We start from the raw sequence: 24,129 nt of genomic DNA on the forward strand, positions 1-24,129 counted from the left end.
ATTTATGTGGGGGGAGGGAGAGAGAGAGAGAGAGAGAGAGAGAGAGAGAGAGAGAGAGAGAGAGATGCAGAGAGAATCCCAAGCAGGAACCATGCTGTCAGCACATAGTCCACTGCAGGGCTCCATCTCACAAACTGCGAGATCATGACCTGAGCTGAGCTCAAGAGTCAGACACTTAACCAACTGAGCCCCCCAGGTATCCCAGGATTGGTTATCTTTTGAGTCAGGGCCTTACAGGTATTAGTGCCCATATGTTTACCTAAGAGTTATATACAATTGGCATGTATTGCTTTTGCAATTAAAACAGAAACATACATCTATTAATGTTATAAACTGAGGGGGGAGGGATGTGATTTGGGGCTGTTCACAATCCTTACTTGGTTTCTGTACCTCTTCTCTAATAGAAGAAATTGAACAGGATGACCATCCCCTAAGATCAAGCGCAACATGGACCTTTTATGCCTAACAAAATGTTCTTTGCCTTTCCAAACACATTATAACAGACTGGACTGAGAGAAGCTACTTGTTCCATTTCAGATAATACATGGCAGGTGTCCCCCCAAGGAGCACAAATGGATGCTGGCCAGGGTGTGAAAATAACAATGAGAGTAATACTAATAAAGCACTTAGTATGTGTCAGACTCAAAGTACATCATTTTATTTCATAATTTTTTGTTTTAAAGTAAGCTCTACGCCCAATGTGGGGCTTGAACTCACAATCCCAAGATCAAGAGTGGCATGCTCTACCAACTGAGCCCCTCATACTGCATTGTTAAATCCTCACACCAGCCTTAAGAGGAGGTACCATCATTATTATCTTTTTACAGGTGAGGAACTTGAGATAGGGCACACTTGCCCAAAGTAATAGAAAGGATCAAGCCAGGATCTGAACCCAGGGAATCTGACTAGAGAAGCTGCCCTGGTAACCACACATTTGAATTTCTGCCAAGAGAGTGACCTGCTGGATTCCAGTAAGCTCTTTATTCAGTTCTTCCAGTTGGTCAGCTATCTTCTCCACAGACTTCTCCAAATCTTTCAACTTCTTGAGTTCAACCTCTTCCTCCGGGCTGTTCTAAAATGTTTAAAAATAAAATAAAGTCAATAATCACCAAGAACCATAGCTTCTGTCTGGAAAAGAAAAAAATCTGACCAGAACTGGGCTATACACTCTGCTTGAAAAAAAATAGCCTTAACTCTACTGCTTCTTGGAAAGCAAGCTGGAGGATTACACATTAGGCTTTTCTCCTCACAAACACTCTAGAGAGTAGATACTATGTAAACATTTGGCCAGGGGCCCTGACAGCTTGGGTTGGGAGGATGGAGCCAACCCAAGTGCCAGATTCAACCTAAACCTGGGGCTGATCCATAGCCAACTCCAGACTCACCTCAAGAGGGAACAAATTACAGTGACCACCTGTAAGGAGTCCAGAACGGTGAGACAGGTGGAATTCTACCATTCCTTTAAATGAATTCCTAAGTGTCACCCACCAACTGAGCTCTCCCATTTAATATGATGATGATGATGATGACAACGATGAATACTTTTGTTAAGCGTTTCCTCAACATTAATGCCAGGCACTAAACACTTTACCTGTATTATTATTTTAAACCTTACCACAACCCAGTGATGAAAGTCGCATTTTTGATGATGAAACTGGTTAATATAAAGTAACCTAAGATCACACAACCCCAAAGAGATGGAACTGGACTTGAATCAGGCTTGGCTCCACATACCCCAGGACAGCTCCAATTAGGGGTTCTATAGCTTCTTCAAACTCAACCCTTATGTTTTGCCCATTGCTCAGAACTATTCCCCGTGACCCTTGAGCAAGAAACCTAGAATATTTCTCCTTCTCTCATCTAAACAGTTAGTAGTCAAGGCCAGTGGCTTCCTGCTTTTACACTATCTCAAATTGATCACATTCTTCTTTGTGGCCAAATCCTAAGTGCCAATCTCTTGGCTGTTCTGCAGCTGAACTGGATTCTTTTTCCACCTCCACTTTGCTATCTCTGCTCTTTCTCCCCTCTGAATCAGCTTCCTCACTCAAAATAAGAAAACTTCCTATGACCAACAATTCCACTGTGTCACAATGCAAGGCTGGCCATAAACCTCACTCGTTACCCCAAGGGCTACTGTCCTCACCAACTGGCTCTTTTCCTCCCTCAGTTCTTTAGTCTGAACCTTTCTTTCTGGCCAAAAAGGGTTTTCTCCTATAGGAGGTTTTAGTGAAAGAGGTGAGATTTGCAGAGTACTTATTTTAAAAATCTATAGGCTGAAAACATGGAAAGAGTCTAAGTGTCCATCAACTGACGAATGGATCAAGAAGATGTGGTTTATCTATACAATGGAATACTACATGGCAATGAGAAAGAATGAAATCTGGCCATGTGTAGCAACATGGATAGAACTTGAAGGTGTTATGCTGAGCGAAATACGTCAGGCAGAGATGGACAGCTACCATATGTTTGCACGTATAGGAGGATTAGGAGGAACTTAACGGAGGATCGTGGGGGAGAAGAAGTGGGGAAATAGTGGGGGAGAGGGAGGGAGGCAAACCATGAGAGACTCTCGAATGCTGAGAATAAATTGAGGACTGATGGGTGTGGGGGGAGGGGCGATGATGGGCATGGAGGAGGGCACTTATGGGGATGAGCACTGGAGGTTGTATGGAAACCAACTTGACGATAAACTATTTAAAAAAAAAAAATCTGTAGGCTGGGGGTGCCTGGGTGGCTCAGTTGGTTAAGTATCCAACTTTGGCTCAGGTCATGATCTCACAGTTTGTGGGTTCAAGCCCCACATCAGGCTCTGTGCTGACAGCTCAAAGCCTGGAGCCTGCTTCGGATTCTGTGTCTCCCTCTCTTTCTGCCCCTCCCCCACTTATGCTCTGTCTCTCTCTGTCTCAAAAATAAATAAAAAACATTAAAAAAAAGTTTTTAAAAATAAATTTAAAAAATCTATAGGCTTATTTTAACAAAAAGTTCTCTTGCAAATCCCTCCAAGTGAGTAAGGCCTGATTCAGGCCCCATTTTAACTGGATTGAGATTCCACCATCAACATAAGAGCTTTTACTAAAGCAGCATAACTGTTCCTAATTCCCAGAACAAAAGCCATAACCAACAGGAGTGGGAGAGCATGAGAATAACAAAACTAGTAACCCTATCAAATGAATGGAGCTACACGTATTTAGAGAGACCTATTTCACTAATGCAGAATCTGGGTCCCCAGTTTGGCCTTTTAAATAGAAATGTGTATAAAAGACCTTAGTCATTTGATTCTCGGGTATTCTAGTGGAAAAAGCAATTTACCTTCTTCCCAATTAACATGACACGGCAACCATTTTGTATTCCAAGTGCTGACAATGGCTTCTCCATTTCCTTTAGAGATTTTCCTGAAAAGAGAAGTTATGCCAAGTTATAACAATTGTACAACACTGAAAAGAGATTTCAGCAAGGGTACAGGAAACAGACAAGTGTGTTCACTAATGAGAAGAGGATAAATTGGTAATAGTCTTTTCAGACAGTTTCTTGAACCAGTAATTTCACTTCAAATTTTCTCCTAAACAATAACTGGACATATGCCTACACAGTAAGTGTTACAAGGTAATCTTCAGTGCAACCATAATCGTAATAGTGAGAAACTGGAAAGACAAACATTTAGGAATAGGGGACTGATTAGCTATACATCGGTACAGTAGAAGACTTTGTAAGCATTAAAGCTAATTTTTTCAGGAAACTTCAATGCTACAATAAATGCTGTGGCTCGGCATTATAAGAAAAATGTTATAAAAATTGTATAGTCCAATAAACTATTTGTAAAAATAATAATAATAAAACATATTATCTTAGAAAATAAAAAAAAAAAATGTCGCAGCCAGTACCTTAGTCTGAAAAATGAAAAAAAAAAAATTGTATAGTCAATATAATCTCAGTTATGTCAACTAAAAACACACAAACAAGAACACACACTTCAGGATGCCTGAACAAAAAAAAAAAGTTGGATAGAAATATACTGAAACAAGGGGCACATGGATGGCTCAGTTGGTTCAGTGCCCAACTTTTGATCTCAGCTCAGCTCTTGATCTCAGGGTCATGAGTTCAAGCCATGTGTTGGACTCCGTGCTGGGTGTGAAACTTACTTTTAAAATATACATAGATAAAAGGGGCACCTAGGAGGCTCAGTCAGTTAAGCATCCAACTTGGGCTCAGGTCATGATCTCATGGTTTGTGAGTTCAAGCCCTGAGGCAGGCTCTGTGCTGACAGCTTGGAGCCTGGAGCCTGCTTCTGATTCTGTCTCCTTCTCTCTCTGCCCCTCCCCTATGTGTACTCTGTGTCTTTTTCTCTCTCTCGAAAATAAATAAAACATATAAAAATTTTATTTTGGGGCACCTGGGTGGCTCAGTCAGTTGGGCATCTGACTTCATTTCAGGTCATAATCTCACAGTCCATGAGTTTCAGCCCCACATCGGGCTCTGAGCCTGGAGCCTGCTTCAGATTCTGTGTGTCCTCTCTCTGCCCCTCCCCCACTCACACACACTCTCTCTCAAAAAAAAGGTAAACATTAAAAAAACTTTTTAATTAAAAAAATTTATTTTTAAAAAATGGGGCGCCTGGGTGGCTTAGTTGGTTGGGCGTCCGACTTTCACTTAGGTCATGATCTCGCGGTTCGTGGGTTTGAGCCCCGTGTCGGGCTCTGTGCTGACTGCCAGCTCAGAGCCTGGAGCCTGTTTCAGTCTGTGACTCCCTCTCTCTGAGGCCCTCCCCTGCTCACGCTGTCTCTCTCTGTCTCTCTCCTAGAAATAAATAAAACATTTATAAAAAAAAATAAAATAAAAATAAAAAATAAAAATATATATAAGATACATTCTAAAATGAGTTTTATTCAGAAGAACATAGAACATTTTCTTCTTTGTGCTTTCCTCTATTTTGAAACATGGATTTCTTTTTTTTCTTTTGAGAGAGAGAGAGCAGGAGAGAAGGGCAGAGGGAGAGAGAGACAGAATCTTAAGCAGGCTCCATGCTTAGTGTGGAGCCCGACACAGGACTCAATCCCAACCCAGGATATGACCTGAGCCAAAATCAAGAGGACACGCAACCAACTGAGTCACGTAGGCACCCCTGAAACGTGGATTTCTATTGCCTTTTATAATTCCATGATAAAATGTTTAAAAAAAAAAAAAAGACAAGGAGTTGCGCTATGAAGTATAAATAAAAATGCTTCCCATTACTAAATTCTTTAAGACTGGCACCAAATGGGATATATCTAGCCCTATCAGATACCACAAATATGGGATTCCTCAGGAATGGGAAGAGAGAACGGGGATAGGATGGGGAGGTGGGTCCTGGCAGAAATCAGTATCATCTACTGGGTCTGCCATATCCAGACCCCTCGTAATTTTGTTCAACATCTTCTCTATGTCAGCACGATGCTGAGTGTTGGACACAGCAGTGTGTTCCCTCAATGTTAGTTATTCTAACAGGGAAATCAGATATTCAGCAACCATGAAAACAATTATTTAATAGTAACTTTGATAAAAGTTATACGCAGAAGTGATCAGAATTGCCACATGTGCACATGATGGGAAGAGGATCTAGTTTAGCCAGGGAACACTGCCCGTGTGCTTTCACCAAAAATGGTAAGATTTCTGCCATCCTCATGAGACTTCAACTCTAACACCTGTCCAAACGTTTCAAAGTGTCCAGTACATAGTAGGGCTTCAGTAAAATACATGTCGAAGGAATGGATGACTCAACAAGCAAATAAGAATTATCCCAGTTTGAAAACTATGAGTTACCTTTAGGTAAGGTTAAGCAGTTTTAAGTAGGCCCGTTAGCCATAAGGAATCAAAGCTGGAAGAGAAATGCCTACCCTTAAATATAAGTTTCTGGAAAGGCAGTGGGACCCCTGTGGCTTCCTCAACAACCTGGGCCAGGTCTTGAACAATTGGCTCACTCCAGCCCTGTTGCGGGGTAACATGAAGATCAAGCTTCTCATTGCCTGGGGACAGAGAAGAGTGTTTGATGAAGAAAACTCTTTCACATAAACCAAAAAAGAGCGACACTGTATTATATTTATTTACTCAGTCTTCAAGGCCCAGTTCATTTGCCACCTTCCGCAAATAGCCTATCTGTCCCCCCCATCTGCTCAGCTTTGTCTGGTAACCTTCTCAAGGATTTTTGTGTCCTCTTTGATAATAACTAGCAATCTAGTGATACCAGCTAGCATTTTAAGCACTTAATATGCATAAAGGACTGACTAGGCTCATTTCATACATTATCTTATTTAATCCTCAGAACAACCCCATTTAGGAGGTACTACCTATTAATTCCCATTTTACAGATAAGCAAACTAAGTTCAGGACCTAAATTAAAAGACCTGCCTATTGAGACCCAACTGTGAAGTCAGAGCTTGACTTCACATTTATCTGATTTCCAAGGCCATGCTTTTCATCACAAGCCATCTGCTTCCTGTGGCCTGACTACCCTGTACTCTGTACTGTACTGTTCCTGTCTCTTTTGCTGTAATGGGTGAGGGATTATTTTTCCTCCAGGTCTCTTCCACTGGGCACACCTGGGCACAAACATGGCTGGTGCTCAGCAAATAAACAATGAGTGAGTAAACTCAAACAGCAGAAAACTTCTTTTTGAACCACAAGTGCCAGTTCTTTTCCAGGTATGTGGGCAGTAAGGAGATAGCCCATGTCCAGGGCATATGCCAAGCCTTGAGCCTGCACAACAGCCACATGAAGTCAGCAGGACAGGTGTTACCAATTCTACTTCACAGGGAAGAAACCAGATGCCTGGTCACTCAAAACTGAAGGATCTAGAATACTGGTCTCCAGATTCTGAGGCCCTGGGGTCATCCCAAGGTCACTCAAAACTGAAGGATCTAGAATACTGGTCTCTAGATTCTGAGGCCCTGGGGTCTCCCTAGTCCTGAGGCAACTTCATAGATTCAGCTCTTGGGTGGACTTAGTTTGTTTAGAGCCGTGTCACCTCCAACAGTAGACAGACTCAAAGGGTTCCCAGAGCGTATGCTTGTATGCCCACTCAAACAAGGGACATAAGTTTAAACTCAGCACATACACAGGTGTCCAGACACACAGCAGTTATATATGACATGGCCAGACACAATCCTGCTACAAAGACTCACAAGAACTGCCCAGCACACACTGGCACATATAACCAGGACGACGATGTGAAGCACATACATGGACGATAAAACAAAAGGCAAATGTCTGAGACAAAATACACTGGCCCCTGGAAAGGTGTGCAGATACAAGACCCGCGCAAAAAGCCGGTCCCAAACACAAGACCTCACACTTCCAGACGTAGGACCAACACAAGAACACACGCCTTTGGAGGACACGTCGCCAGACCCCCACCGGACTTTGGTAGCCCTGCACGGAGCCCACCCGGCACGGAGCCCACCCGGCTGTCTGCGCTCACTGTGGGTGACGGTCACGCTGAGGCCTCCTGCCGCCATTTCCTCGCTCCCGGCCACCTCTTCGCTTTGGGCCACGTCTTCACTCTTGGCCACCTCTTCGCTCCGGGCCACCTCTTCGCTCCGGGCCACCTCTTCACTTCGGGCCACCTCTTNCGCCCCACTCACGTGGAGCCACGCCCCACGCCCTTCAAGTAGGCCACGCCCCTGCTGACTCTCTGCCCCCTCCAACCTTCCCGAGCTCTCCTTCCCCGGAAGGCCCAGCTGAAAATCCGGAAATAGGATGAGGAAACTCCAATAGGCACATTGCGCTTGCGCAAGGAGGGGCCGGAAGTCAAGGCGGAGGCAGAGGTGATTCCGCTTCCGTTTCTAGTTTTCCTCCAGTGTTTGGGTTTTCTTCGCGGCTGCCCAAGATGAACCGATTCTTCGGAAAAGCGAAACCCAAGGCTCCGCCGCCCAGCCTGACTGACTGCATTGGCACGGTGGGCACTCGACCACGCATAACTAGACTGAGGGATTCTGACTTTCCCGACCCCGCCCACCCTCGGCTCCCGGCTCCTACTCCATTCCATTCCTGGTTCCGGACACCTCGGCCCTCACCACCACACCTTCATTCCTGTTACCCAGGTCATTCCTGACGCCACAAACCAGGGACCCCTAAGCCATCAGTGTCTCGCCCTATTTGCACCCAACCCTTTCTGAGGCCCACTGCCGTGTTTACTTGCTCTTTCCTTCTCTTCCTACCCCAACCAGCCGTAGGCCCGCATCCTTCCCACTTCAGTCCTAACCTTTACCCCTCTTTTATCCTTCATCCCTCTCCCACGTCAGGACCCTCAACGTGATATCCTAGGTCCACATATCCGTACCCCGTATGATCTTCATAACAACAAGTTCAGAACTCTGGCCTCTCACATTAAGCCACCACCCTTTATCTAAGCAAATAGCATTAGCGCTCAGCACTAGACTATTTCACACATCTTCTGGTTGAGTTCCCAGCCTGACTAGTCTCCAGTTATAGGGGAATGTCAACTCAACCCAGTGAGTCTCAAATATTTTTCTACTCAAACACACTTGAAAGGGGCCCTGGATTATGAGAAGCTGAGGGGTGGAATATAGTTTATAAAGCTCCCCAGTGTTTCTGACTGGAAATGTCCCCCTGGTTCAGAACCACTGTTTCCCACCCTTCCTTCCTCTCCTGCTTCTTCTCATGTAAGTATATTGTGATAACTACCACTGTTTCCTTAAGGTGGACAGCAGGGCAGAATCTATTGACAAGAAGATTTCTCGACTGGATGCTGAGCTAGTGAAGTATAAGGATCAGATCAAGAAGATGAGAGAGGGTCCTGCCAAGGTAAGGGTGATGGCAGCTACAGAAGGCACTGTGACAGCCTAATTTGAGCACCTGTGGAAATAGGGCCCAGTAGTAGGGGCTGGTGAGGGATACAGAAGAGAGACTAACACTCTGGTAAGGAGAAAATATGTGACATTGTATCCTATCTATCTATCCTATCCTATCCGGATAGGAGAGGAGGGCTGGGGGTTAGCCTGGTGGAGAGAAGATGCTGACCACATGTCCAGAATCACATACATGAGAATTAACATGTTCTACTGAGAAGGTGGCAGTCTGGAGAGTAGAGCTGGGACGTGCTCAGAACAGTGAGTTGCCATGCTGGTCAGGTTAGGTGTATATAATAGACTGGTTGAGGAATGCCATGCTGGGAAAAAGTACTGAACTCAAGGCATCTGGAGACCAGTGTTCTGTCTAGCTGTGACCATCATAAAGTCACTTAATATCTTATTTTCCTCTTCTATTGGTAGAAACATAAATTACTATATTTAAGTGCATGGACTGTGGATATAGAACTATCTACTTTTTTTCCCGTTTCTGTAACTTATTAACTATTTGAGCTAGGATAAGTTATTTAGTGTCCCTGAACCTCAGTTTCCCTATCTATAAAATGGGGATAATATCTACTTTATAGCATGAGTATTAAATGGGGTAATTCATGTGACCTACATAACAGTGTGTCTGGTACATAGAAACATTATTTGTGACATAATATCTGCTTTTCCTTCTTCATTGGAGGAGACAAATAAAAAGATTTATGGAACAGTATAGAAAGGGAAGTGACAAGAGGCTTTTCTCAGCCGTCTTAGTTGGATGGCATGGAATGAAGAGTGACCAGAGGCAGGAAAGCACATCTGGACTTGAGATGAAAGCCTAAACCATGGTGGCAGTCATGAGAATGACAGGGAGTAATCAATTTGAAAGTGAGTTCTGAAAATCAGTAACAAGATGACTGCATGTAGAGACAACAGAGAGAAGAAAGGTAAGGTTGATTTAAAGCTTCTTATTCTAGAGAAGTAAGGGATTGGTGGGACCATTGTTAGTAATTTCCAAGGTGAGAACAGGTTGAGGAGTTTGGGCATGTTGAGTTTGAATGGATAGCAGGATGTCCAAGTTGGGAATCTCCACAAGGCAACTGGATATACAAAACAGGCACTATTGGGGGTGGCCATGGAGATAATATGCACTAGGAAAAGGGAATATAGTTCAGTACCCTGAAATGTGGGATGCAAAGACAGACAAACTGAGGCTTAAAGACTGTGCTTGGGAGGTGAGGAAGAGTCCAGGAGCCACCATGTCTGCAACTTTGAAGAAGAGAGTAAGTATGTAAGTCTGAGGATATGGGAGATTTTACTGTATGTTTTCTACTTCTTTTCATTAAAATCTGTTTTTCTCCCCAGAATATGGTCAAACAGAAAGCCTTGAGGGTTTTAAAGCAAAAGCGGATGTAAGTTATAAGTGTAACCTCCTTTCCTCCAGCAGGTTTAACTAAAAGGGGAATGGTCTTTTAGTCTTCAGTTTTTCATACTATTTTATAAACATTCTTGATTCAGTTACAGATTTCATTTACGTATCCAGTAATCTGGGCTTTTCTCCCCCTGCATGTTCAGTATCTGTTGCGGCACTGTCCATGCAGACAGAACTTTTTGCTACAAGAGATGTTCTATATATGTGCTGTTCGGTACAGTAGCTCTTAGCTGCATGTGGCTGTTGAGTGTTTGAAATGTGGCTACTGTGACCAAGGAATGGGAAGTTTTCATTTTATTTAATTTTAACAATTTAGGTAGCCATACGTGGCTAAGTGGCTTCTGTATTGGACTGCCCAGATCTATAGGGTTCTCCCATTATTTATTTAATTAGAGTATGCCTTTTTATTTCTTTTTTGGTTATAAAATTGAGAATCCTGAATATTTGTTCCCTCCCACTAGAATAGACTTAAGGATCCTGAATTATTTTAGGTGACTGTGTCTCTGTATTTGAGCAGAAGCCAGATAGCATCTTTGATGCTTACCCTTGTGGGCTGTCCAGCTGACCCTGACCTTCTGCAGGGCTGCAGGGGTCAGATGTATTTAGCTAATAAGGAACCAGAAAGGTTGTTGATATCTCTGTTTTTATTTTTAAAGTGCCTTTTTATCAGATAACACCTTCGTCCTTTTAGATTAGACAAAATTGGAAAAAAATTATAATGCCTAACTTGGTGAGAGTTTGGTAAAAACTATTCCCTTCCTAGTAGGTAACCTGTAGTATTTAAGTAATACATATTCATTATAGATGCTTAGAAAATTCATAAACATGAACAGAAAAAAAGAACACTTACCTAGATTCCTACTACCAGAATTAACCATTTTTAGAATGCTAATTTCTTAGAGTTTCTTTTCTCTGCTTGTGCATGCATGGTATATGTGCATATCGCTTTTTAGAAGAAAAAATGTATTGTGTATATATAGGTTGTCCTTCTCCACTTCACGTTACATCCTGAGCATTTCTCTCCTTTTAAAGGTTCTCTGAAAATGCTATACTTTTTAACGGGGTGGTGATATTCTACCATCATTTGCCCGCACCATGAATTGACCAATTTTCTGCTGGTTGGATAGATAGATGGTTTCCCGATATTGTATAAAGACCATAATGACATAAGTCTTTGAAGTAGTATTTTACTTTGAGGTAAAACTTTATTTAAAAAAAAAAGGGCATCTCGGCAGCTCAGTTGTTTAAGCATCTGATCTCATGGTTTGTGGGTTCGAGCCCAGCATCAGGTTTTGTGCTGACAGCTCAGATCCTGGAGCCTGCTTCAGATCTGTGTCCCCCTCTCTTTGCCCCTCCCCCACTCATGCTCTGTCTCTGTCTCTGTCTCTCTTTCTCTCAAAAATAAATAAACATTAAAAAAGGGTTTTTTATTTTTTTTTAATTTTTTTTTTTATTTCTAGGAGAGAGAGAGAGAGAGACAGTGTGAGCAGGGGAGGGTCAGAGAGAGAGGGAGTCACAGACTGAAACAGGCTCCAGGCTCTGAGCTGGCTGTCAGCACAGAGCCCGACGCGGGGCTCGAATCCACGAACCGCGAGATCATGACCTAAGCGAAAGTCGGTCGCTTAACCAACTAAGCCACCCAGGCGCCCCAAAAAAGGGTTTTTTATTTTTTTTTAATTTTTTTTTAAAATGTTTTATTTATTTCTAGCAGAGAGAGAGAGAGCGTGAACAGGGGAGGGTCAGAGAGAAAGGGAGTCACAGACTGAAACAGGCTCCAGGCTCCGAGCTGGCAGTCAGCACAGAGCCCGTCGCGGGGCTCGAACCCACGAACCGCGAGATCATGACCTGAGCGAAAGTCAGACGCTTAACCGACTAAGCCACCCAGGCGCCCCCAAAAAAGGGTTTTTTAAAACATATTTTGAGCACCGGGCATTATATCAGGCCAGGTGGATTACCTAATTATGGATACAAAATTAATAAAATACAATAACCCATCCTCAAGGAGTTCAGTCTACTAGAAAAACAGTTTAGTTATATGTACGCAGAGCCTTAAAAATAATCTTCCCTTGGGGCGCCTGGGTTGCTTAGTCGGTTAAGCATCCGACTTTCGCTTAGGTCGTGATCTCGCGGTTCATGGGTTGGAGCCCCGCCTCGGGCTCTGTGCTGACTGACAGCTCAGAGCCTGGAGCCTATTTTAGAATCTGTGTCTCCCTCTCTCTCTCCTAGAAATAAAATAAAAAATATATATATATTTATTAAAAAAAAAATAGTCTTCCCTTTTGCCCCAAGGTTCTCCTTCTGGGAATGTATAATAAATCATTTGAAATGTCATAATGACACATTAAAGACTATATAGTAACATAGAAAACAGCAAAGGCTATAATATTAAGTGGAAAATTAGTCTTATAACTAAGATACAAAGACAAAAGACTGGAGGCATACATCATGATACTTGAGTTAGAGTGATTAAATGGTTTTTGCCAATTTCTCTGTGTATTTAATTTTTTATAATTTTTTTAAAGTTTATTTATTTACTTAGAGAGAAACACAGAGCATGAGTAGAGGAAAGGCAGAGAGAAAGAGGGAGAGAATCCAAAGCAAGCTCTGTGCAGCCAGCACAGAGCCTGACATGAGGCTCAATCCTATGATCTTGGGATCATGACCTGAGCTGAAACCAAGAGTCGGACACTAAACTGAGCCACCCAGATGCCCCTGAAGTTTTTTAAAAGAAATTCTTATTTAGTGTTATAGATACTTTGTTCCTGAGGATTTCTTTATGGCTCACATTTACCATTCTTAATTGATTCTGAAAAGGTATGAGCAGCAGCGGGACAATCTTGCCCAACAGTCATTTAACATGGAACAAGCCAATTACACCATCCAGTCTTTGAAGGACACCAAGACCACGGTACTTCCATAGGACCTTTTCCTGTGATTTTTTTTTTTTTTTTTTTTTTTTTTTTTTTTTTTTTTTTTTTTTTTTTCTCTTTTTTTTTTAAANTTACTGTTGTGTTCTTTTCCCATAGTATTTAAAAGACCATTTCACTAACATGGCTTCTTAAACCATTGTATTCTCTCTTAACCTTTTTTTAGGTTGATGCTATGAAACTGGGAGTAAAGGAAATGAAGAAAGCATACAAGCAAGTGAAAATTGACCAGATTGAGGTGAGATATATATATATATATATACACACACACACAATATACTAGTATACTAGTTTCTGTAAAAATGTAGTATACTAGCTTTGGAAAAGATCTAAATGAATGTGAATGTGATGGGAAGAACACAGAAGACAGACTGAATCTTGGGCTTGCCATTTACTAATAGAGTAATGTTGAGGTAGGGTACCAAATGTCTCCATTTCCTTGTTAACGCCAGGATCCTAATGCCACATATGGTTATTATGAGGATGAAATCAATGAGCTGGTCTGTCTACATACATGATTCCTGGAATATAATAGGCACTCAGTGAAACCCCCCCCAGTTTCCTGTTACTTCTGACTCACTGAATGATTTTGAGTCTGTTTCTACAGTTGTAAAGTAGTGATATTGCTACCCATCTCCCAGGATGGTCACAAGTATTAATGAGGCTAAATAAGTCTGGTGCTTACCACACTTTTTGGTGTGTGTTAGCTGATTCCCTTTGCTAGTAATTCTCTTTAGATTTTTAATAATAATGTCATTAGGCTTTTAAAATTAACACGTCTTTTGAGATTGTGCTTTGGCTGGGAGGTGAGCCCTAAGCACTTGGCTCCTCTTACTTCTGTCAGGTGAACAGCCCAGATGGTGAGCAGGGATAGCAGAGGGAGTGAGTGGTGAGTGGCCAGAGGAAAGAGGCTACCTTTCTGCAAGTACAATGTGGTTTTCACTTCTATCCTTGAGTAGAATGTCTCTTTGTATGAGGGGCAGGGACTTGGTTTTGTTCAGTTACATCCCATGCCTTGAACAATGCCTGGCCATAGTTGGTGCTCAGAAAGTTTCTGATTGATGAGCAAATGACCAAGAGACTATTAAAGTAGCTAAAGCAGTTGCCCGATTTAAGCAATATTTGTTGGTTGAGTACTTATGATCTTCCTAGCATCTTACTACATCTGAAGAGGTATTCTCTGAGAGTGCTGATCCTCAGTACAAATAAGGATATTCCTCCTTTTTTCAAGCACCTCTCATTACACTGCCTGTGGCTTTCTTCTAGTCCTCCACCAGTCTCTGCTTACAGAGTTAACACTGCTTACAGTGACCTCTTCCAGGATATTTACTGAAAAAAATGTTCCACGTATGTTTGTCTTATTCGTATAATGCTGTTTGGTAATATAATGAAACTGAATTTTATTTTCTGTTTCCTTTGTTTTATTTATTTATTTTTTAATTTTTTAAAAAATATTTATTTTTGAGAGAGAGATAGAGACAGCATGAGCAGGGGAGGGTCAGAGAGAGAGGGAGACACAGAATCTGAAGCAGACTCCAGGCTCTGAACTAACTGTCAGCACAGAGCCTGATGCAGAGCTCGAACCCACAAACCATGAGATCATGACCTGAGCTGAAGTCAGACGCTTAACCAACTGAGCCACCCAGGCGTCCCTGTTTCCTTTGTTTTAATTAGAGTTCTTTACAATAAACAAAACAGAAACTATAATTTTTCGGTTGTTTTGTTTTGTTTTGTTCTGTCTCTCCATCTTTTACCTGTAGTTATCTGTCTGGTTCCCTATCTAATTATCCTTTTCCTGTCTTTTAGTAGATTTGCCCACATGGGAGGTAGAGAGCTCCTTTCTTTCCCTTTTGGTGTCTATATCTGTCTGTGTCTGTCTCTGACTGGACTATATATTTTAAATTTCATTTGTTTTCCTAAAATACTTTATAAAACATTCTCACTGTTTGTTAACTCTCATTCTTTTGTATTTTGCCTGTGTGTTTGTGTGTTCCTTTGTTTTTAGTGTTCCTATTTTTCAGTTTCTGCACATCAAATCTAGTGCTTGTATTTGTTTATATTACTTTTGTGTTGTTTATCTGATATTAAACTTGTTGATTTTTTGTGTGCTGATTTGTGTGTGTCTTTCATAAAGTCTATTGCCAGGAATCCTATTCATAAGTGATTTGGGGAGACTTGTCTTAATACGTGATAGCATGGCAGAGCTTTACCTAATTACTTACTCTGTGCTTTCACTCTCTTTTTATTTTAGTTTCAGCTAGCACTTCTCTGTACAACAGAATATTACATGTGTGCAACATGGTATCTTGGCACTTAAAAATACATAAAAGCATAGGGTTTTCTTTTTTAAAAAAGTGTTTTTCGGGCCACTTGGGTGGTTCAGTCAGATGAACGTCCAACTCTTAATTTTGGCTTAGGTCATGATCCCAGAAGCATGGGTTCAAGTCCTGTGTCAGGCTCCATGTTGAGCATGGAGGCTGCTTAAAATTCCCTCTCTCTCTCCCTCTACCACTTTCCCCTGGTTGTGTTCTCTCTCTCTCTCTCTCTCATCCTTTCTCCCTGCCTCCTTCTCTCTCAAGTTAAAAAAAAAAAGTGTTTTGGGGGGTGTCTGGGTGGCTCAGTCAGTTACGTGTACGACTCTTGATCTTAGCTGAGGTCTTGATCTCATGGTCATGAGTTTGAGCCCCATATTGGGCTCCACACTGGGTGTGAAGCCTACTTAAAAAAAAAAAAAAAAAAAAAAAAAGAAGTGTTTTTCATTTTACTTCTGTCTCCCTCACCTTTTTTTTTTTTTTTAAATTTTTTTTAATGTTTATTCTTGAGAGAGAGAGAGCACAAACAGAGGAGGGGCAGAGAGAGAGGGAGACACAGAATCTGAAGCAGGCTCCAAGCTCTGAGCTGTAAGCACAGAGGCTCGAACCCACAAACAGTGAACTGAGCTGGAGTCAGACACCGAACCTACTGAGGCACACAGGTGCCCCTGTTTCCCTCACCTTTTTTTTTTTTTTNACTAAGCCACCCAGGCACCCCTCCCTCACCTTTAAATGGAAAAACAAACCTCTAATTTGTGGACCAGGAGGAGTTTTTCAAATGTTTTGTGGGGCACCTAGGTGCCTCAGTCAGTTAAGCGTCCAACTTTGGCTCAGATCATGATCTCACGGTTCGTGAGTTTTGAGCCCCGCTTCGGGTTCTATGCTGACAGCTCAGAGCCTGGAGCCTGCTTCAGATTCTGTGTCTCCCTCTTTTTCTGCCCCTCCCCCACTCATGCTCTGTTTCTCTCTGTCTTAATAATAAAAATTAAAAAACATTAAACCTCAAATGTTTTGCATTGCTTTAAACATTCTGAAGGATAAATGGTGCCAATTTGGACTTTCTGTATTATCAACACTACTCTCTGCCTTCTCTGGAATTTTCAGCATATGATGAGCATATTGTTGCCCTGCATATCCTTAACACAATGGAAGATATGTAGTATTAAGTGCTTAGTGTTTCACATGTATTACTGCAATAAATCCTTTGAGGTATGTCTATTAATAATCTTATTTTCTGGACAAGGAAGTTAAGGCTTAGAGACTTTATTTCTCATTGAGTAAGGCAAGATTTGAGCTCCAGAGTCTGTGCTCCTAGCCATTATATTAGCTGCCCTTTATTATGCTGTAGCACTTTTCAGATTGCTTTTTACATTATTTCTGGCCTTGTAGTCTTCTAGTTAATCACAGGTAGATCATTCACAGATGACTTACACTCTCAGTCAGTTATTTTCACCAGCCTGGTCTCGGATATCAAGCCTATCCTGATAACATTTCTTTTTCTCCATCCAGGGTCAGCTCAGTACAACTTTTTGTACCACCCAATTGTTTCCACTGTTGTCTTTTTTCCCTACACAGCAGTCTTTGGCTGATTTAAGATTAATTTGCTTGTCTCTATTATTTCCTTTTCTCCATAAACTAGAAAAATGTTGATAGTGTAGATGCTGAATTTAATGTTTTAGGTAAACTTTCTGTAATGACAGAGACTAATGGGCATCTATTCTTGTAGTAGGACTTTAGATTTCCATGAAGCACCTAAAATTCAAATGCAAGATCACCAATTTAATTTTTTTTTTTTTTTTAAGGTTGTTATTGTTGTTGCTGTTGTTGTTATCGTTATCTCTATACCTAGCTAGCATTGGGGCTCAAGCCCATGACCCCAAGATCAAGAGTTGCACACTCTTCAGACTGAGCCAGCCAGGTGCCCCAATTTAATTCTTCCTTAATTTTGCTTTAAAATGTTTTTTTAATGTTTATTTTTGGGAAAGAGAAAGAGAGCGATAGAGTGTGAGCAAGGGAGGGACAGAGAAAGAGGGAGACACAGAATCTGAAGCAGGCTCCAGGCTCTGAGCTGTCAGCACAGAGCTTGATGCAGGGCTCAAACCCACAAACTGCGAGATCATGACCTGAGCCGAAGTTGGAAGCTCAACTGACTGAGCTACCCAGGCGCCCCCATTCTTCCTTAATTTTGAGTTCACATTTTGCCACCAAAAAGGAGGATTATGTGGGTCATTGGCATTCACAGTTATTATTATGAGAATCTTCAGTTTTGTGATTTTTAAATACTTCATTAAGCTCTCTCATACTTTTAATTGGAAGGGGCATTCAGAAGTTATTGAGACTTGTCCTTTAGAGGAGCACCTGGTCATGTGTTGACTAAAAACAGTCACTAGGCAAGGACTGGGTTAAGGGAAGGGAACTAACAACTGTTGAAAACTGGTATGTGGTTGTCATTTTATGTAATTATCTTTTTCAAAATCACTTCTGAAATTCAGAGGAGAGAGCGGGGTGGAGGTTAGAGGAAAATAGTAAAAAATTAATGAAAACTGTCATAACATTTCTACAAGGATTTACAAGACCAGCTAGAAGATATGATGGAAGATGCCAGTGAAATCCAAGAAGCACTGAGCCGCAGTTATGGCACCCCAGAATTAGACGAAGATGACCTGGAAGCAGGTATGTTATGAGAAAAGCAATTGAGGAGAAAAAAAGTCTTAGAGTCTGAAAGGAGCAACTACCTGGGATGATCTTCCAAATGCTAGAGAAAATTCTAGTGAGGGTTCTGTGAGTGTTAGTTTATGTACAGCCTCTGGGCAAAGAGCTTGTGAAGCTGGCATGTCAGATTTGCATGCTCCACTACCAACTCTGGTACAGATAAACTCTGGAGGAAAGTCTAGGCAAAGGTGTCTGCTCACCTGGTGCCTGGTATCTAAGCACTGCCTTTTCCCACCATTTTCATTTTGATTTTGCTCTTCCTATTTTTGGGAGCCCTCTCCCTCAGAACAACAAAGCGGATCAAGAAACAGTCACTGGCAAATACTTCGTGTGCATCTGCCATAAGCAAGGTACTGTGTTAGGTGCTAGGAATCCAATATTGAAGAAGGCAAATATGGTCCCTGTATTTATGAAGCTTCTGTCACCAGGAGTAAGACACTACTTGTTTCAAGTAATTAATTACAAGAGCACACAAACTGTTGGGAAGGAGAAGCGTGGGGTACTGTGGAGCACATAGCTGGGAGCACATAGCTATCTTATTTGGGAGTAGGGACAGACATGGGTCCTGAAGGATGAGTAGAAGTTAATAGGAAAATATGGGAGGGGTTGTTGCATGGCCTCAAGGAGAGGAGCCTTTACCCAAAGAAAATAAAAACACTAATTTGAAAAAAAGTACATGCACCCCTATGTTTATTGCACCACTGTTTTTAATAGCCAAGATATGGAAGCAACCCAAGTGTCCATCCATAGATGAATGGATAAAGAAGATGTGGATATATACATACGCATGTGTGTGCATACACACACACACACACACACACACACACACACACGCACGCACACACACACACACGCACGCACACACACACACACGCACGCACACACACACACACGAATATTATTCAGCCATAAAAAAGAATGAAATCTTGCCATTTGCAACAACATGGTTGGATCTACAGGGTATGATACTAAGTGAAACAGAGAAAGAAATACCATGTGATTTCACTTAACATGTGGACTTTAAGAAACAAAATTAAAAAAACAGTAACAGACTATTAACTGTAGAGAACAAGCTGCTTGAGGAGAGGTAGGTGGGGGACAGGAGAAATTGGTGATGGGGTTAAGAGTACACATACCATGATGAGCACTGAGTAATGTACAAAATTGTTAAATCACTGTATTGTACATCTGAAACAATATAACACTGTGTGTTAATTATCCTGGAATTTAAAAAATAAACAAAAATTAAAGAAAAGATGATAGCGACTGAGACTAAGGTGGTAGTAGCAGAAACAGAAAAGTGGATGTGGAAGGAGGGGAGGTCAAGAATGTCTGTCGGGGGCACCTGGGTGGTGTAGTCAATTAAGCGTCCAACTCTTGATCTTGAATTAGGTCATGATCTTGCAGTTTGTGAGTTCGAGCCCTGCATCAGTCCCCACACTGATGGTGCGGAACCTGCTTGAGATTCTGTCTCTCCTTCTCTTGCCTCTCCCCCACTTGTTCTTTCTCAAAATAAATCAAACATTAAAAAAAAAAAAAAAAAAGAATGTCTGTCAGTGTCTAGCATGAGTAACTAACTAGATGGCAGAACCACCTCACACTGGATTTTCTGTCACATGATTCCTGTCTCAGTTCTCCTCCTCCTCCTCTTTCTTCTACTCCTTCTTCTCCTTTCTCCTCCTTTCTTTCTCCCCCCTCCCTTCCCCTCAGCCCTTCCCCGTTATCCCCCATTCTGTTTTTGCCTAGAACCTTTTATTTTCACATTCATTTATTTTATTTCCCATCCTGAGTTTCCCCTGCTGTGTCTCTATCTGCTTTTGTCATTCTTTCTGGTCACTTCCAACTCACTTTACCATAGACTTATTTTTAAAGCTTGATTTCATGTGATGGTCACTCAGTATTCAACAATTTCATGCCTCCTTTCACTGCCTTCTCTCAAGTTCATCAATAACTGAAAGAAAATTCTTTTACATTTGTTATTGTCCAGATTTTCTAATTTGAATTGGCCAACTGATAGCTATATATAGACTCTCATGAAGACTAGGGCCTTGTAAACTTGTGGGGAATGGTTGTTTTACTTTGATTTGTGTTTTTCATAGATTTTACCACATCCGTTCCCTTGAAAATGTCTTAAGATGGTGATCTTTTATTTTGAAAATAGATACTAATCATCCTTTCCCCAGGCACCTGGGTGGCTCAGTTGGTTAAATGTCCAACTTCAGTTCAGGTCATGATCTCAGGGTTTGTGAGTTTGAGCCCCGCATCTGGCTCACTGCTGTCAGCCCACAGCGTGTGTCAGATCTTCTGTCCCTCTCTCTCTTCCCCTCCCCTGCTTGCATTCTGTCAAAAATAAAAAATTTTTAAAAACCCTTTTCCCTTTGTTTTGGAATTTATGTCTCATAATAATTTGGCTAACTTTCTTAACATTAGCTGCCAATTTTCTTCCATAACGTTTTTGAAATGTCAACTGTTTCAATCTCAGAGTTGGATGCACTGGGTGATGAGCTTCTGGCTGACGAAGACAGTTCTTACTTGGATGAAGCAGCATCTGCACCTGCAATTCCAGAAGGCGTTCCCACTGACACAAAGAATAAGGTGAAACCTTTTTCTCTTTATATTTGCTATGCAAAATGAGAAAGGTTTTATGCTTGATCACCAGTTTGGGAATCTACAAGGCAGTCTTAAGTTCAAACAGAAAAAGTCCATCCTAGTCCTTGTTTTGGGACACCTTGAAAACCTAGTTTTCTTGCATTGGACTGTGGACAGGCTGTGTACATAGTGTCACTGAGGCCCAGGAATTATCCTTGTGAGTTTGCACTGGGTGCCATTTATAGGTTTCAGACAGTATTTCCTGGAAAAGCATTACCAGCACGTGCATGAACCATGCTGGGCAGCAGTGTGAAAGAAAGTTATTATATCTTCTGTACACACTTCTTAATTGTAGGGTAGACTTTTTTTTTTCTTTCTTTTTGAGCAGCAGGCAAAAGTTTATTAGGGTCTAAGATTAGAAAGGAAGAATAGTAATGAAAGCTCTCTTTACAGAGAGGGGACATTCAAAAGTGAGTGCCCCAGGTGGGTTTTTTAAAATAGGGAGTAATAATTTCAGTATAAAACTTGATGTAGAAAGATTCTCATTAACAAGGTAAAGAATCAGGATACCTGGGTTTAAGTCTCAGCCACTAACTCACTATGAGACCTTGGCAAATCACTTAACTGTTTTGAACTTTTCTGATCCTTGCATCTGTAAAATTCAGGTAATTACAATTATTTCACATAATTGTCTAAGACCAAGTTAGATTTTGTATGTAAAAGGACTTCACAAACTGAAAGCCCTGTCCGAAGCTCATGGTTTTCATTATTCTAAACAGGTAAAATTTTGTTGCTTATGAAGTCCTGTTCACTCCATCTTAGTTCCTGGTGTAATGTGTCATTTTTTTCTCTTGCCATTTTTCCTGTTTGCCTTACCTCCTTGGTGTTTGTCTCTGAGTGTACACATTGAATGTGCACAATCCTTGAGTGAGAGCCAGTTTCACCTCTGCCTTTATTTACTGTATGACTTGGAGCAAATTAGAAATCCTTGTTTTCTCTCAGAATCTCATCAGTTTTTCCTACATGTGAAATGTGGGGGACAAAAGGTGGAGAGTAGATCATTTCTCAGGTCCCTTATAGGTAATTTCTATGAATGTGTATCTTCCCCCTACTGTCCCCTCTCTACTTCCTTGAGTCCAGGGTAATCTAACTTTTTCTACTGCTCATTCCACCCCACCCCTGCCTCTGGTCATTTCAAGGCTCCAGGTTTATAGGTTGCTTTTTTTCAGCATACCTAAAATTATTTTTTTTTAATTTTTTAAGTTTATTTATTCATTTTGAGAGAGACAGAGCGTGCAGGGTAAGGACAGAGAGAGAGGAAAAGAGAGAATCCCAAGCAGGCTCTGCACTGTCAGAGCAGAGCCCAATGTAGGGCTCAAACTCATGAAATATGAGATCATGACCTGAGCCGAAACCAAGAGTCAGACATTTAACCGACTGAGCCATCCAGGCACCCCTGAGATAATTTTTTTAAATGTTTTATTTATTTTTTAGAGACAGTGCATGTGTAAGCAAGGAGAGGGAGAGAGAGGGGGAGACAGAGGATCCAAAGCAGGCTCTACACTGACAGCAGTGAGTCTGATGTGGGGCTCGAACTCATGAATCATGAGATCATGACCTGAGCTGAAGTCAGACACTAAACAAATTGAGCCACCCAGGTGCCCCTACCTGAAATGATTTTTATCAATGCTATCTACTGCAAGTTACCTTTTCAGTACCCTGCAGCATCTATGTTATTTCTACTTTTAGAAGGTCACAGATTCCTGAGTTAAATATGCCATTGAGATATGGTTTCTTAATTGATACTAGTATCACTGTTTCCAAGTTTATAGTAAAGTATAATGTGGAAGTGCCCTGTCCTAGGGCACTGCTCCTTTAAGGATTGGGAAGCTACAAAGGATAATGGTCCACTTTAGGAATCAGAGTGAAAATGCGAATCTGGAGGCAAGGACTGACTCCTCAGCCTTTCCTCCCAGACCCCTCCTAGGTTTACTCTTTAGCGTCTCTTGCTCTTTCCCTCTTCCTTTACCCTGCAAAGGACCACCTCTTTTGAGCTTTTCCAATCTTTTCTTGGCTTATCACTTCCCCCTTTATCTTTCATGAAAATGCTTTCTAATCTTCTCAGTGGGATTTTGGTGTTCACTGATTAAACACTTGGAAATGATTTTTGACTACTAAATATTTGTGATCGTTTGTTTTACCGATTGAAAAACAGTGGCACTATACATTGCTTTCTTTTCACAGGATGGAGTCCTGGTGGATGAATTTGGATTGCCACAGATCCCTGCTTCATAGACTTGCATCATTCAAGTACATTGTGTAAAATAAACACATATTGTGGGACTAGGAAATATTCCTCTTTCCAAATTTACCATAACAGATTTATGTTTCTTTCCTTTCTTCGAAGGAAAGGTCAATTACATTGCTCTTTTATTTTTTCCGTTAAGAAACTCATTGTTTGGGGGATGCTTTCTTCATACTAAATTTTTATGTCTTTTTTCTTATGAAAGACTAATGTACTTAAAAGTATCAGTGGCTATGTATGACTTGTTTTCATTTATTAATAATAATTTGAAAGAAAACGAAGGAAATGGAATCTTTACATTCTAAGATAGTGTAACTTCACATCTCAAATTGATGATAAATTGATAAGATAAAGATGAGATTATTGGGACCGCTCATACTATGATCCAAAACCATTTTCTATTGTGGTATTGTAGGTTGGTTAAAGTGATAGCCTTTTTGATGGGTTTTATTGTGTCTTGTGAGTAAATCATTACTATGTCTGATATTGGAATGGAATTATCACTACTGTATCGTGACTGGATATTTTGATTCTGTGGTTCCCTCAGTATTACAGCCTGACTTGTAATCAATAATGACTATTTCTTGATATTTAATGTGTATAGGACATTTATTTATACTCAATAAATATTTTTCAAAAGGATATAATTTTAATATCACTTCAGCCTAAAACCTCTCATACAGGAATAATACAATTTTAATGTTGATTCAGCCTAAAAATCCAACTTAACTGCTAGCATCAGAGGAAGGAATAAAGAAGAATCCAGGCCTGGGCCCTCATCTATGGTGTAATAACTACTACGTAGCCTACTCACTTCACTAAACTTCTATTTCCTTATTAGTAAAATCATGCCCACTTCACAAGGCTTTTGTGAGGAATCATTGAGGTAATGGTCATGAGTACAGTTGACCCTTAAAACAATACAAGTTTGAACACGATCCACTTCTACATGGATTTTTTGCAGTACAGTATTGTAAATGTATTTTCTCTTTATTATTTTCTTAATAAAATTTTCTTTTTCCTA

General features: G+C 41.1%; 2 protein-coding genes across 3 annotated transcripts in view; one reads left to right on the forward strand and one right to left on the reverse strand.

Annotated features, from left to right (window-relative positions):
* Positions 1-7,594, reverse strand: part of BAG1 (BAG cochaperone 1) — a 13,582-nt gene extending 5,988 nt beyond the window's left edge. The window contains exons 1-4 of one of the 2 annotated variants that reach the window (XM_077761867.1): positions 7,451-7,581; positions 5,871-5,999; positions 3,310-3,392; positions 959-1,072 (exon numbers count right to left, since the gene is read on the reverse strand). In XM_077761867.1, coding sequence (XP_077617993.1) covers positions 959-1,072; positions 3,310-3,392; positions 5,871-5,999; positions 7,451-7,487 — 363 coding nt within the window. In that variant the 5' untranslated portion in view covers positions 7,488-7,581. Of the gene's footprint in view, positions 1-958; positions 1,073-3,309; positions 3,393-5,870; positions 6,000-7,450 lie in introns of both variants that reach the window. The other variant, XM_077761868.1, reaches the window with a different exon arrangement.
* Positions 7,595-7,712: 118 nt separating this feature from the next.
* CHMP5 (charged multivesicular body protein 5) lies at positions 7,713-24,129 on the forward strand. The gene is made up of 8 exons (XM_077761869.1): positions 7,713-7,927; positions 8,692-8,796; positions 10,194-10,240; positions 13,075-13,168; positions 13,354-13,425; positions 18,064-18,172; positions 20,694-20,806; positions 23,045-24,129. The coding sequence occupies exons 1-8, from the start codon at positions 7,859-7,861 to the stop codon at positions 23,093-23,095; spliced, it is 660 nt and encodes a 219-aa protein (XP_077617995.1). The 5' UTR covers positions 7,713-7,858; the 3' UTR covers positions 23,096-24,129.

Source organism: Crocuta crocuta, unplaced genomic scaffold (genome assembly GCF_008692635.1).
Source record: "Crocuta crocuta isolate KB4526 unplaced genomic scaffold, BGI_CrCroc_1.0 scaffold204, whole genome shotgun sequence".
Taxonomy (NCBI): domain Eukaryota; kingdom Metazoa; phylum Chordata; class Mammalia; order Carnivora; family Hyaenidae; genus Crocuta; species Crocuta crocuta.